This window comes from Drosophila simulans, chromosome X, assembly GCF_016746395.2.
Source record: "Drosophila simulans strain w501 chromosome X, Prin_Dsim_3.1, whole genome shotgun sequence".
NCBI classification, from domain to species: domain Eukaryota; kingdom Metazoa; phylum Arthropoda; class Insecta; order Diptera; family Drosophilidae; genus Drosophila; species Drosophila simulans.
The window spans coordinates 12,469,022-12,481,172 of NC_052525.2; the positions used below are offsets into that span (position 1 = coordinate 12,469,022).

The 12,151-nt window shown below is 39.7% G+C and overlaps 1 protein-coding gene across 5 annotated transcripts in view; it reads left to right on the forward strand.

Moving 5' to 3' along the window:
• LOC6725817 overlaps positions 1-12,151 on the forward strand; it is a 90,263-nt gene continuing 78,112 nt past the window's right edge. For all 5 annotated transcript variants that reach the window (XM_044923741.1, XM_039297814.1, XM_039297815.1 and 2 more), the window contains exon 1: positions 1-679. Coding sequence is in view for 1 of the 5 variants with exons in the window: in XM_044923738.1 (XP_044779673.1) it covers positions 678-679 (2 nt within the window). In the remaining 4 variants the exon portion in view is untranslated. The remainder of the gene's footprint in view (positions 680-12,151) is intronic.

Genomic DNA, 12,151 nt, shown 5'->3' on the forward strand with positions numbered 1-12,151 from the left:
TGGCCTCGTCAGTTGGCCAACGGCGGAGCAACAGATGCTGTTCAACATCCAAGCCAAAAGGTTGTGTGCCTCGCAACAGCAACAGCGACAGCAACAGGAGCAACTGAAGCAACAGCACGGCAGCAACATCAAACATCAACCGTTTACAGTTGAACATTCAATAGAAGAAATAGCAACTGGGAAACGTGCAACAAGTCACAGGACAATATTTTTTTTTCAAAGTGCCAAATATATATGAAGTGTGTTTCTGTGTGTCGAGTTTACAATACATGTACCAGAGTATTTATTTTTTTTGTGAATTAAAAGCAATGCAATAGTTATCCGAGCACCCCCATCGAATCACTCAAATTACCTGAAAGCAGCCACGGAAGTACAACAAATCAGGATACCACATACCTGATCTACTCATCATACCTATAATGTATAGCACATTGAACCATTAAGCCATTCACTGAGGACCTGACTAGCAACAGACGCTTTAACTAACGTTGATCAAAAAAAAAAAAAGAAACTACTAAAACTAAAAAGAATACAAAGAGAAAAAACGTTGAAGCCAGCGATATTTTAAATGCGAAAGCCAAGGGAAAAGAGATCATAAGCCAACAAGGTAACCAAAACAGAGGAATCCTAACTCAAACTCAATCGAGGCTGAAGACACCAAAGAAGACAAATTAAGCATGTAAGTAGAGAGTAGTAAAATAGACACAAAATATATACCTATATAAATAGGTCATAAACATTTTGTCTAATTTTGTAAATTATTTTACATTTATTTGTTTTATTTACTTACATTATCATTTGGCCCGATGCACTAGCAATTAATGCTAATTGCTAAAAACGCCAAGCTATTTGGCAAATTGTTTTGCCACGATAAATCCAAATGCCGCAATTGTTCTTGGCAATTAACATTTTAAGTTTTAGCCGCAGGCGAAGCATTCATTATATGGCAATTGTTATGCAAATGCATTAAATAAATTAGGTTTCCCCGTGCAAGGACATATTTGTTTATGTTCAGCCGAACAAAAAAAAAAAAACACAATTGAACTATTTAATTACATATGTTTATGTCAGTTTAATTAACTGAGTGAAAATGGCAAGCTCTATAGAAAATACGATTTGTACAGAAGTTCTTAGAATTTAGACAGCGCCAATACTTTTATTAAAAAAAAAACTCAAAACAGCAAAACAAATGTTAGTCTTTATTCCTTTCAAATCGAGTAATTTGTCCTAATTGACTTACACAAAACTAAGACAGCACAGAACATGTTCTCTGCAATTTAGATGAGTTATCTTAATAAAGACCTTCAACTCAAATTCAACTCCCCAAGTGATTTTTACTTCAAAGCCAAAGCTGCTGTAAACTTTATACTCTCCAGGGTATTTTTGCGAAACATTTCCTGGAAATTTTGGGGGAAAAGCTGTTGCTGTTTGCCTAATCGCAAAGCATTTTTCTGAATTAAAAAAAAAAATAACCAAAGTACAGTGAGGTCTGCTTAAAGTTGAGCCAATTTTCCGGTTAATGTTTATTTGCCAGTTCAGGTAACTTTGTTTCGAATTGGAAACAATTTACCAACTCATCGGAAACGGAAACACGTCTCCGACATTTCGCTTAGATAGTTTTGAGTTGTCTGCGAAGTTCAGTTTCAAATTGCCTCAATTCTATTTGCCAACTATTGGTTTCTTCAAATTGCGTTCAAATTGCCGTCACCTTTTGCCAGGTAAGTACATTTAATATTGTATTTCGAGCCTCAAAAAAACGACCATGAATCCGGCTAAGCCTAATTGGTTTTCATTGTGCATAGGAATTTAAGCCTATTTAATAAATTATTTTTTTTTTTAATTTGACAACATAGTTCTAGTTGATTTTATCAGGGCAAGCTAGTTAATCTTTATTTAGTTAGAGTTAAACGGCGGGATATAACTCAAATATCCTTAATAAAGGTTTTCCAAATCAATCAACTGATTGATTTCAAAATATACAAGTATAAGCCAACTGATTAGATGTTGTATGTATGTCTAGTTCTTTTGACGACCTCTGTTACTTCTCCGTACATCACGGATTTGGTTTGGGCTTACGACTATTGTGTTAACTTTCAGCTGCCTGCTTTTGGGGCTGGACCAATTGTTAAAAACTTTGGGGGGTCTTACTGGCACAGCTCCACCATTACCCCCAATGAAACTACCTCAACGGGGGCATTGTTCCTGCCCCCAAAGAAATGAGCATTTATTTATAGAACCTGTTTACACAGACACACGCCCCGCAATGATTGAATCGACTTTCTCGACGTCTGTGTGTGTGTGTTTTTGTGTGTCGGCGCCGAGTGCCGAGGTGGGCACACATGGGTTAAAGGGTGGGGGCATTTGTTCGACAAGCATTTGTAAAATCAGGGACATTAGGCTCCATGATGCCTGACTGCCGACGCTGCGCCACTGCTAAAAATACCCTGTAATTAAATTCCTTTAAATGAAATAATAGAAGTCTTACTGATTAAATACAAATACACAAGTCTATTTTATTTTATTTAAATTTTATTCAATAGAGATTTATTGCAACGTTGGTTCGGAATCAAGGCTTTGTCCAGCTGCTCTTAAAATCCCATAAGCTTCGGAGTATTTCTCACAGTGTAGCCACTCCTTGCTGTAGCTTCTCTCCTACGCTCATTAGTAGCACATTTACCGAGTACGTGATTTAGCTGCAAATGTGCAAAGGACCGTCGGTCCGAATGACTGACGAACTGACTCGCCGTAGCATAATGATAACTGTTGCTCATGCTTGTTATAGCCCCCCCGATCCCTGGATCACCACCATATGCCCTATACGGGCATCCCATGGCCCATCCGGATTCTTAGCATCCGACATGTGTACGACGGGGAATTCGTACACATTTGCATTTCGGATGCGATGCAGTCGAAGGGAAATGTGGAAATGGGAAAACGGAAAAGGAAAATGGCAACTGTGGAAGTGGCTGTGATCTTATTCTCCTGCGGGTCACAATTTTACTTCCGAAGGTAGTAATCATATTTCATAAGTGAACAAAGCTTAACGAAGTTTAGTAACCTCCATATTTTTCTTTCTAAAGTGTAAATCAAAACTGCCTTAAGTTTGGTTTATTTAATGTCATATTTTTAGTTGGAATAAAAACCAATTTAAAAACCAAACATTTAAAGAGCAACACTTACTATTCCTCAACTCAAACTGTCTCGATGTACGGTGTACCTGTAAAAGGACAAAGGGAAGGAATCCTTGCCCATAACCGGCCAAAAAGGAGCTTCGCATTGTATTTCGAGTGACAGTATCTTTTTGGGTCTCCATTCAGGCGAGGGCATTCCTTTGCCGCCAGTTAACTGCCATCGATAAGTGGCAAGGCACTTCTGCAAGAATGGCTTAAACACACTCACTCTCACTCACGCACAAGCACGCACACACACACAGACGCGCTGGCAAACTGATCAATGGCTGTCACATTTCCGGTACATGGCAGAGTTTCCGGTGCAGAAAGAGCGAGGCGAAAAGTAGGTTTACACAGTCCCTTCCTTCCGCTGGTCACACAAAAAAGGGCAAATAAAAAACGACTCACCTACCGAGCTACACTTATGGTTCAATGAAATTTTCACTCAATTACGCTTTAAGACTTAATTCTCTAAATTGAAGTAAATGTCGTTAACGGAAGTGGGCCAGTCACTCAGCTAGCTCACACAAGCCCACACACACAGACACGTAATATCCACACACACCCATGTTAAGAGACTACCAGGCGGCACACACACACACGCACAAACTAAACAAACATATTCTTTATCGTGGCTTCCTGATGCACTGCCTTTCTCTCCCGCTTTCACCCACTTTCCCCGCTGTCTGTGTGTGTGCGCCACTATGTTGTGTCTGTGTGGGCTTCGCAGTATTTGCGCCATGCAATGTTGTGGTTTTCATTTGCCCACAGGAGCATCAACAACCGCTTTCCGGTTAACAGTGCATAAGGCAAAGAACTCGACCAAAAAATGTCAAAAACTAATTATGGTTAATTGTGGAACATTGGCAGTCGAATGGTTTCGAAAGCCGCAACGTTGCGGTTCTCCAAATAGGTATAAGCTCGCCATTGAGTATGTATATATATTGTATATATATCTCTGTCAGGTGTGGCACAGCCATCGATTCTAATCGAATTTCGGCGTCTCATAAATCACTTCTTGATTGCTTTTCCTGGTTTGTCAACATATTGGATTAAACACAACCGCAGGAGGGCATTTCGTTTCCATGTTAACTTAAATTGAGCAGAAATTTAATGGATCTGCGGAGCACCGCATTTATAATTATTGCGATACATCCGAAAAGTTTATTATAAAGCTACACCGAATTATTTATGTTAGGCATATTTACTAGCCATAAAGAATTATAGTTCCTTTTAAAGTATTTGAAATGTCTCATGACAGAATGTGGAAGGAACGTCGCTTGAATGCTTTGCTTTTTGTGGAAATGTTGTCAGGAACAAGTACATTGATCTCGATCCGTTTGGGGATTTTTCGTTTGCTTTTAATCTCTTAGAGTTCGGAGCACTTTTGGCTTATTCAACAGCTGGGCAAGAACTACATTTATCCTCAACTGACAGACCTGGGCTCAACAATTCCCATTAAAGCAGCACACACACACACACATATATATATGCACGACCACATGGACAGACAGTCGTGCATAATAGATTTCCCCACACATACGAACACATGCAGCAGGCAGCACTTACAAGTTATTATTGCCATAGGGGAGCAGCACACACACACATGCACATATGTATGCGATAGTAGCAGTCGCAGGACAAGGCCAAAGTCCAGATCCCACACAATGGTTTCCTTTTCGATTTGCAAATGGGTGGAGGCGGAGGCGGAGGCGGGGACGGGGACGGAGGTAGCCCACTGAGAGGTTTGTAAGTAAGTTATGATCGGGACTTATATTGGAGATAGTGGAAGCCCAGGACCAGGGCAAAGTAATCCCTGACAACAGAAGGATTAGCCGCAATGTAAGCCCCGCAACACATTAGCTGAAACACAACAGACCGGCGGGTCTGGAAGAACCTTCAAGTTAAAATCCGAGACTTAAAATTTAAAATGCGTTCCTATTCAAGGATAGAGCGAGCTTAAATTTATTCGTGATTTTTATTTTATAGTCTCAGTGGGTCAACCCAGTCTACTAGAGTCTATAAATCGCTTATTGGATTGTTGAATGAATGAAGAGCAACGAATCTATTTTTGAAAACAAACCATTTAAAGCAAGCCCTATTGCCCATTCAAAAACACTCGAAGATGTTCTTGCCAATTCTGTGGAGATTTTATGGCATTTGAATCCATTGACTACCTGACTTTGATTTGAAATGCGATTGACATCTGGCGTTTGCTGTCTTGGTAATTTCATTTGTATTCCCCATAGAAATCGCCGAATCCTTTTCGCGCGCTTGCCAAAAACTCAAAAAACCCAAAGTCCCCTGCAATGTTCGCGGTCCTTTGCTGGTATAAATAAATAAATGAGGCAGCAGCCCATCAATCCACCCTGTTCATTCGGCGTGCTCAACATCCTCAGCATCCACGACATCCTAGAAACATGCTACAAAATGCACTCAAGCGTTACAATCCTATCGATTGGATGCTGAAAATAAACGACCAGGGAGACACGTATGCATATAGGGTTAAACTCCAAATGGGAGCAGCCGATGTGAATACATAAATTCCCAGGAAGATCGGTTAATGACTTTTAATGGAGGCAAACGTTTAGGGCTCAGCATCTATAACCCATAAAAAGTGTAGGTCCTTATAAGCTGGGTTCCTTCAAAGATTTCTAAACCAATAGGCTTCGCGATTAATTCATAAATGAACTATCATAGCAATGGGTTTATCAGGATATTTGCACGCAGTTCATGATTCGGAATGCCAAACAAATCAAGTGTCGCGGCCACAGTTGTATCCTTGCTCCTTTAATGAACATTAATTTCCACCGAGTAAGGACACGCTTTTGGCGCTGAATCATTCATCCATAAATTGTTGCCCACTTGCAAACCGCAGTGGCTCGGTGGCACAAAGGCCGTGCCCGAAGGCATTTCGCAGGTGGTGCTGGTGGTGGTGGTGGTGTCGCAGCACCAAGAGAACCGCAGAGAAATCACCCGAAAAGCTACCTGGAAAACGGAGGTATCACAGCCCACCCTTTCCACCCACCATCTAGCCATTCACAAAAGGTGTATTCAAGTGTGTGGCATAGAATTGCCAGGCTGAATGCATGTCAAGAATTGTAAAGGCTTTTGCAAACGTCACACCTGCCACGCCCCCACTGCGTTACGTTGCCACCCCTGAAACCTCCAAGCCACGCAACCACCCACCGCCCAGTAGCCGACCACACCCACCGCCCCCGGGCAACACAACAGGCCCAAGGTCATCGTCATCAATGGCAGCTTGATAATAGCAATGCCAGCGATGACAGGACGAACGCCAAGGCTAATTACATATGAAATCCCAGCCCGACAGCCGTAAAGTAAAATCGCGCAATATGTGCAGTTGAATTTTATAAAGCCGAAGGACCTTTTCCATTGCCTCCAACCGATAGGTGTCCATTTTGTTTTTCTGACATATGTTGTTGGCATCTTAATCAAAATTTCCATTCACTGACGTAACAACTTAATTAGCTGCGCTACGAAAATTTTATTCGCAAAAATGCTGCTGCAAATGTATTTCGAATCATCAGTCACATTCCTAAATGGTAAAATGCTGAAAACCGTGAGGCCAACATGAAATGTATTTAAATGCCAAATGAAGTAAATTCCAACCATTGGGTTTCCCTGCTTAGTTTAGCTTCATTCCACATCGCATTGCGAATCGAATAATGTTTATGCATAGAACTACTGAAAAATATGTGCAGAACAGCAGGAATTTGCGGAGGAGCAGGGAGTGAGTAGCGTTTAGGTACTGAGCATGATGCTCTCCTCGCGTTCAGAATGCATTTCTGTGGCCAGAAGCAAATTATAATATTTCCCTGTCGCAAATTCCCCGATAATCCTCAGGTGGAACAACAACCAACCGGAGGGCGGGTCTTTGTGCACCCGATCGGTGTTGCAATGCGGCAGCATTGGCTATTATGCCACGGGGCTTACTCAACTCACACAGGACATTGGGTAAACAAAAATACTAATAGCCAGCTCGTGTGTGTGTGTGTGTGTGTGTGAGCATGGGTGTTTGAACGAGTATTCGGGCTCCGATGTTAATTTAGATGCTGTGTATGGCACTTGAGATAATTACAAAATGGAGACAAAACATCTGCGACACAGCCAGAGGAGCTGGGTCGCATGTCAAACGTTAAAACATCTCATTTTATGTGTGTCCTGGGAACTGCCCACCTGCAGCTGTCCGCATTTGGATGGGATGACTCGGTGGCTTTTGTCGCATGTGGAAAAGCGGTTTACAATAAGCCTGCCCCATTTGCATAAAGTGCACTCGAGCAACACTTCACACATGGCCGTAACAAGGAATTTGGCTCATTAACTCGTTTTAAGTATCGAAATCAATTAGGCAACGAATTCTTGCATTCAATCATTTGGCATGCAAGGTATTATTTAATTGAATATAAATATAACTTACTGATCGCCTAAAAACTTTAAGCAAAGTGCTTAAAAGTGTGCGATGAAAAGTAAATTTAAGGTGTCTTAAAAATTGATTTATCAATTTCAGTTTCTAATGCTTATGTATGTGCTTAACTCTCTGTTTGTCTATCGTATAAAAAGCATTCAATATTTACCATGTTGCCCTTTCTAACACCTTATCTTTGCATTTTTAATTAAATTAAAGCTGCAAAGTTAAGGAGTGGGAATGTGCAAAGGGTGTTCAAAGTTTGCAATGCGTTACCTTGGTGAACGAAACTAAGGGGTGTTGGCCGCAAATTTAATTTGCCACGAGGTGGGTCAGAAATGAGGTGGTCAATTCGAAAGGGAAATGCAAGGGATGCCGTGATTTCAATCAGCAGAACAAAGCGGCATCAATCAACAGTGAAAGGCAGCCTGATGGGAGGTCAAATGAAGGGCGAAAATCAGGACTTCGTGCGTGATTTTCTGCTCCCCATTATGGATTTTTACTGCCCCAAGGTGGACTCGGCCCATTCCCCACTTAAATTTTAAAATATTTGGGTAATTTCGCTTCTCTGTTGCGAATACATGGCATTTTAAATATTCAACTAACGAGGCCTGAGTAATCGTTGGCTCACATATTTCTTTATTATAAATCCCCGGCATGTCAGATGGGTCCGAACCTAGTGGTCTTCGCTCTCTTGGCCAAAATGCCGCAAAATGCAAAATGCCAATCCATCGTGGAAATATTTCCATGGCAGCGGCTTCCCCGACTTTGTGACAAAATATTTTGATTTAAATATTTTTGCCAGCGTGTTTTTTTTTTCAGTCGTTGTTTGGCATTCGCTTGACATCGCTGTTATTTTTCTCACTTTTTTCGCTTACAGTCATTTACCATACCAGTAAAGCAACATATTTTATATTGATACACTTATTTGAGTATGGTTTTTAATAGGAACTGCGAATCATTTAAGTCTGAAATTCGTTTTCGCTCGATCGCATTCATTTCACATTTATGTGAAATTAAATTCATATTTGAATATTTTTCGGTTGATCGAATTCCTGACATATTTGCTGGTACAAAAAAAATCCAAATGTACCACCAGACATCTAATTGATATATGAAAAGGGACTTCTGATTTTAATTTGAGAAATATTTTCCATTTTTGTTCAAAACTGCGTTCATTTCACTCTGGCAAGAACCACAAATCGTGCTGCTCAAATTGTCGTTTAGTAAATTCCGGGTACCTACCTACACCCACCTATTGGTGAAAACAAATAACGATGCGTATGGGGAATGCAGCCCACTTTGAGCCAAATTGTTTGCCTTTCGTTGAAAGTGGGCAGTGGTACATACATATATGCTATATTCCAATATCATTCATGCCATATCCCGGCGCCAGAGGCAAACATGCATACATGCATGTGAAATTGATGGATCAGTTTCAGTTTCAGTTCGCTGGTATATATGTTTCTGTTTCTGCTTTTGTTGTCGCCGGCTATATGGATGTATGGCTATATAGCTGTATGGCTATATGGCTATATGGCTGTATAGTTGCTCTTTTCTGGCCTCCGCCAAGTGGCTTCTGTTCTGATATTTGCATAACGTTGCCATGCCATGGCAGAAATTGTGACAGCAATATGAAACGATGCCGAGCCGAGAGTGCAGAGGTCGGGGTCGGTGTCAGAGTTCCGTGTCCTATGCCGCACCGAATCCCGGCCCAGGATCGAATGCCAACGATAACAAGAAGCAAAGTGGCTGCTCGGATCTGTTTACTGACATCAAAAACAGGGCCAACAGTTAGTGCCTCATCAACGGGAAGCTGCAATCGGATATGCAATAAAGCCCAAATGTAAAGGGAAATGGGCAAATTTTGATCAGAAAAACCGAAATTGGATTTCCGAAGGACATCAGAAATTATATGGGAAGTAAGTAACTTTATCAGCAGTACAAAAAAGTCTTCATTTTAGCTGTGGCACCTTAGTGGAGAAAACCCCATTTTTAAAATATCCGATTTTTGCCAAAATTTTTTACTCTGATTTTTTATTTTGATTTTTTTGGGAAAAAACAAGCCGTTTTTTTTTATAGCGATAAAAATAATTGTCCAAATGTGGAATGTCATACCTCGCTGAATTCGTAACAAAATTCCCTATCGACCAGTATTCAGAAATGGAAATTTAATTTTTTTGCCATTTTTCGCTAATTTTAATGATGTTACCCCTTATCGAAAATGCGAAAATTTGTTAAAAAAATAGTTTTCGAAAAGGATATAAATAGTGATAGGGATAGTTAGGTATGTTTATTAGCAGTACAAAACAGTATTTATTTTAGCTGTGCCACCTTTTTTGGCCAAGTTATGGAGAAAACCGCATTTTTAATATATCCGATTTTTGCCTAAATTTTTTACTCTGATTTTTTTTAGAAAAATAATCCGTTTTTTGTCGATAGCGATAAAAATAATTGTCCAAACGTAGAATGCCATACCTCGTTGAATTCGTAACAAAATTCCCTATCGACCAGTATTCATAAATGGAAATTCAATTTTTTTGCCATTTTTCGCTAATTTTAATGATGTTACCCCTTATCGAAAATGCGAAAATTTGTTAAAATATTAGTTTTCGAAAAGGATATAAATAGGGATAGGGATAGTTAGGTATGTTTATTAGCAGTACAAAACAGTATTTATTTTAGCTGTGGCGCCTTTTTTCGCCGAGTTATGGAGAAAAAACCCATTTGAAAAAATCAGATTTTTGCCAACATTTTTTATTTTGATTTTTTATGGGAAAAATAATTCTTTTTTTTTTCTATAGCGATAAAAATAATTGTCCAAACGTGGAATGCCATACCTCGTTGAATTCGTAACAAAATTCCCTATCGACCAGTATTCATAAATGGAAATTCAAATTTTTTGCCATTTTTGCTAATTTTAATGATGTTACCCCTTATCGAAAATGCGAAAATTTGTTAAAAAAATAGTTTTCGAAAAGGATATAAATAGTGATAGGGATAGTTGGGTATGTTTATTAGCAGTACAAAACAGTATTTATTTTAGCTGTGGCACCTTTTTTGGCCGAGTTATGGAGAAAAACCCCTTTTGAAAATTTGATTTTTGCCAACATTTTTGATCGTGATTTGTGTTGGAAAAAAATATCATTTTTTAAAGCAGAACAACAAATAATTCGTTTTTTTCAATAGATATACAAATAATTGTCTAATAGTGAAAGTTCATACTTCGTTTATTTCGTAACAAGATGTGGTAAAACCCAACCCAAAACTACCTTAAAATTAATGATCGCATTTAAAAATCAATGTCAAATAAATGACAAGAAATAAATTGAAATGCTTGAATTATTTGCGCCGCCATTAACTTCCATACATTTTAAATGCCATCGATAACAAGTAGCTGTTTGCAACTGTTTGTTCACGTAAATTGGCAATGTGTCAAGTGATTCGCAGATTACTTAATGTTCCACTCGAAGGACCTTTTTTCGTGAGTGTGTGTGTCACAGGAAATGTGTGCGGGCATTTCTGTGTGTGCGTGACGCCTAAAGCGATTATTTGATTTGACGAAAGTGTTTCATACTTTGCAGCGGAATGCGACTTTTTAGCCACATTTTTCATATTTTGCTCAACTTAATTATGAAAGTTTCAGTTTGTTTTAAATTGTTGCCACCGCTTTGTTCGACTTTGAACAATGTTTTTCCTTGCGGCCAGCCGGCTGGAAATACAAAAAAAAAGAAGAAAAACTCTGTTTTGTTCGCTAATTAAAAAGGTCAACACACACAAATGACGGTCTGAAAAATAGGAGGAAAGTGCGAGGTGAGCGGCAAATTAAGCTCACACAAATTGCGTCACTTTAACGGGTCCACAGTGGTTACCTGGATGGGTTTCGGGTGATTCAGGTGGCTCTTCAGTGATTGATCGTGGGCAACCCACCACCCAGAGGCCCACCCTCCTACCCCGCTGATTCAATTCGCCTCAACTCATGTTGAAAATCGCGTCAACGCAAAAACAGTACCAACACCACTCCCCAGGACTCCTTCAGAGAAAAAATAAAAGACACCGAGCGAAAAACAGGAAGTGGAACGCAAAGCGTGGTCCAAAATGCGAGGTTGTCAGTGAAGTACCCCCCTCGCAATCCGTCCCACTCACCTGACCCCGGTTGTTAACATGTTTCTCTCCGGGCCACTGAAGGTGGTTCACCACACGGAAAGAAACAATTACAGTGTCAACGTTTGTTTAAATCCCAGGACTTCGTTAAACCATATATATCCGAAAACAAAATGTATACCCATGAGATACATCAATGGTTAACTCTTGAATATGATAGGTTATCACTATGTTTGAATGTATTTGAATAGAACGAAATTAGTGATTTTATCGAAGGATATAGAACAGTTTTAAGGGATTTTTTAGATGTTTAGGCAACAGAAAACAATATAAGATTAATATGCAGATAAATGAATGATTATGTTAGATACGATTTCATTTTTCCTCTCTGCATCCACCCATTGCCCTCGGATGTTCCGCCTGTGGGTTGTCATACGAAAGGCAAATT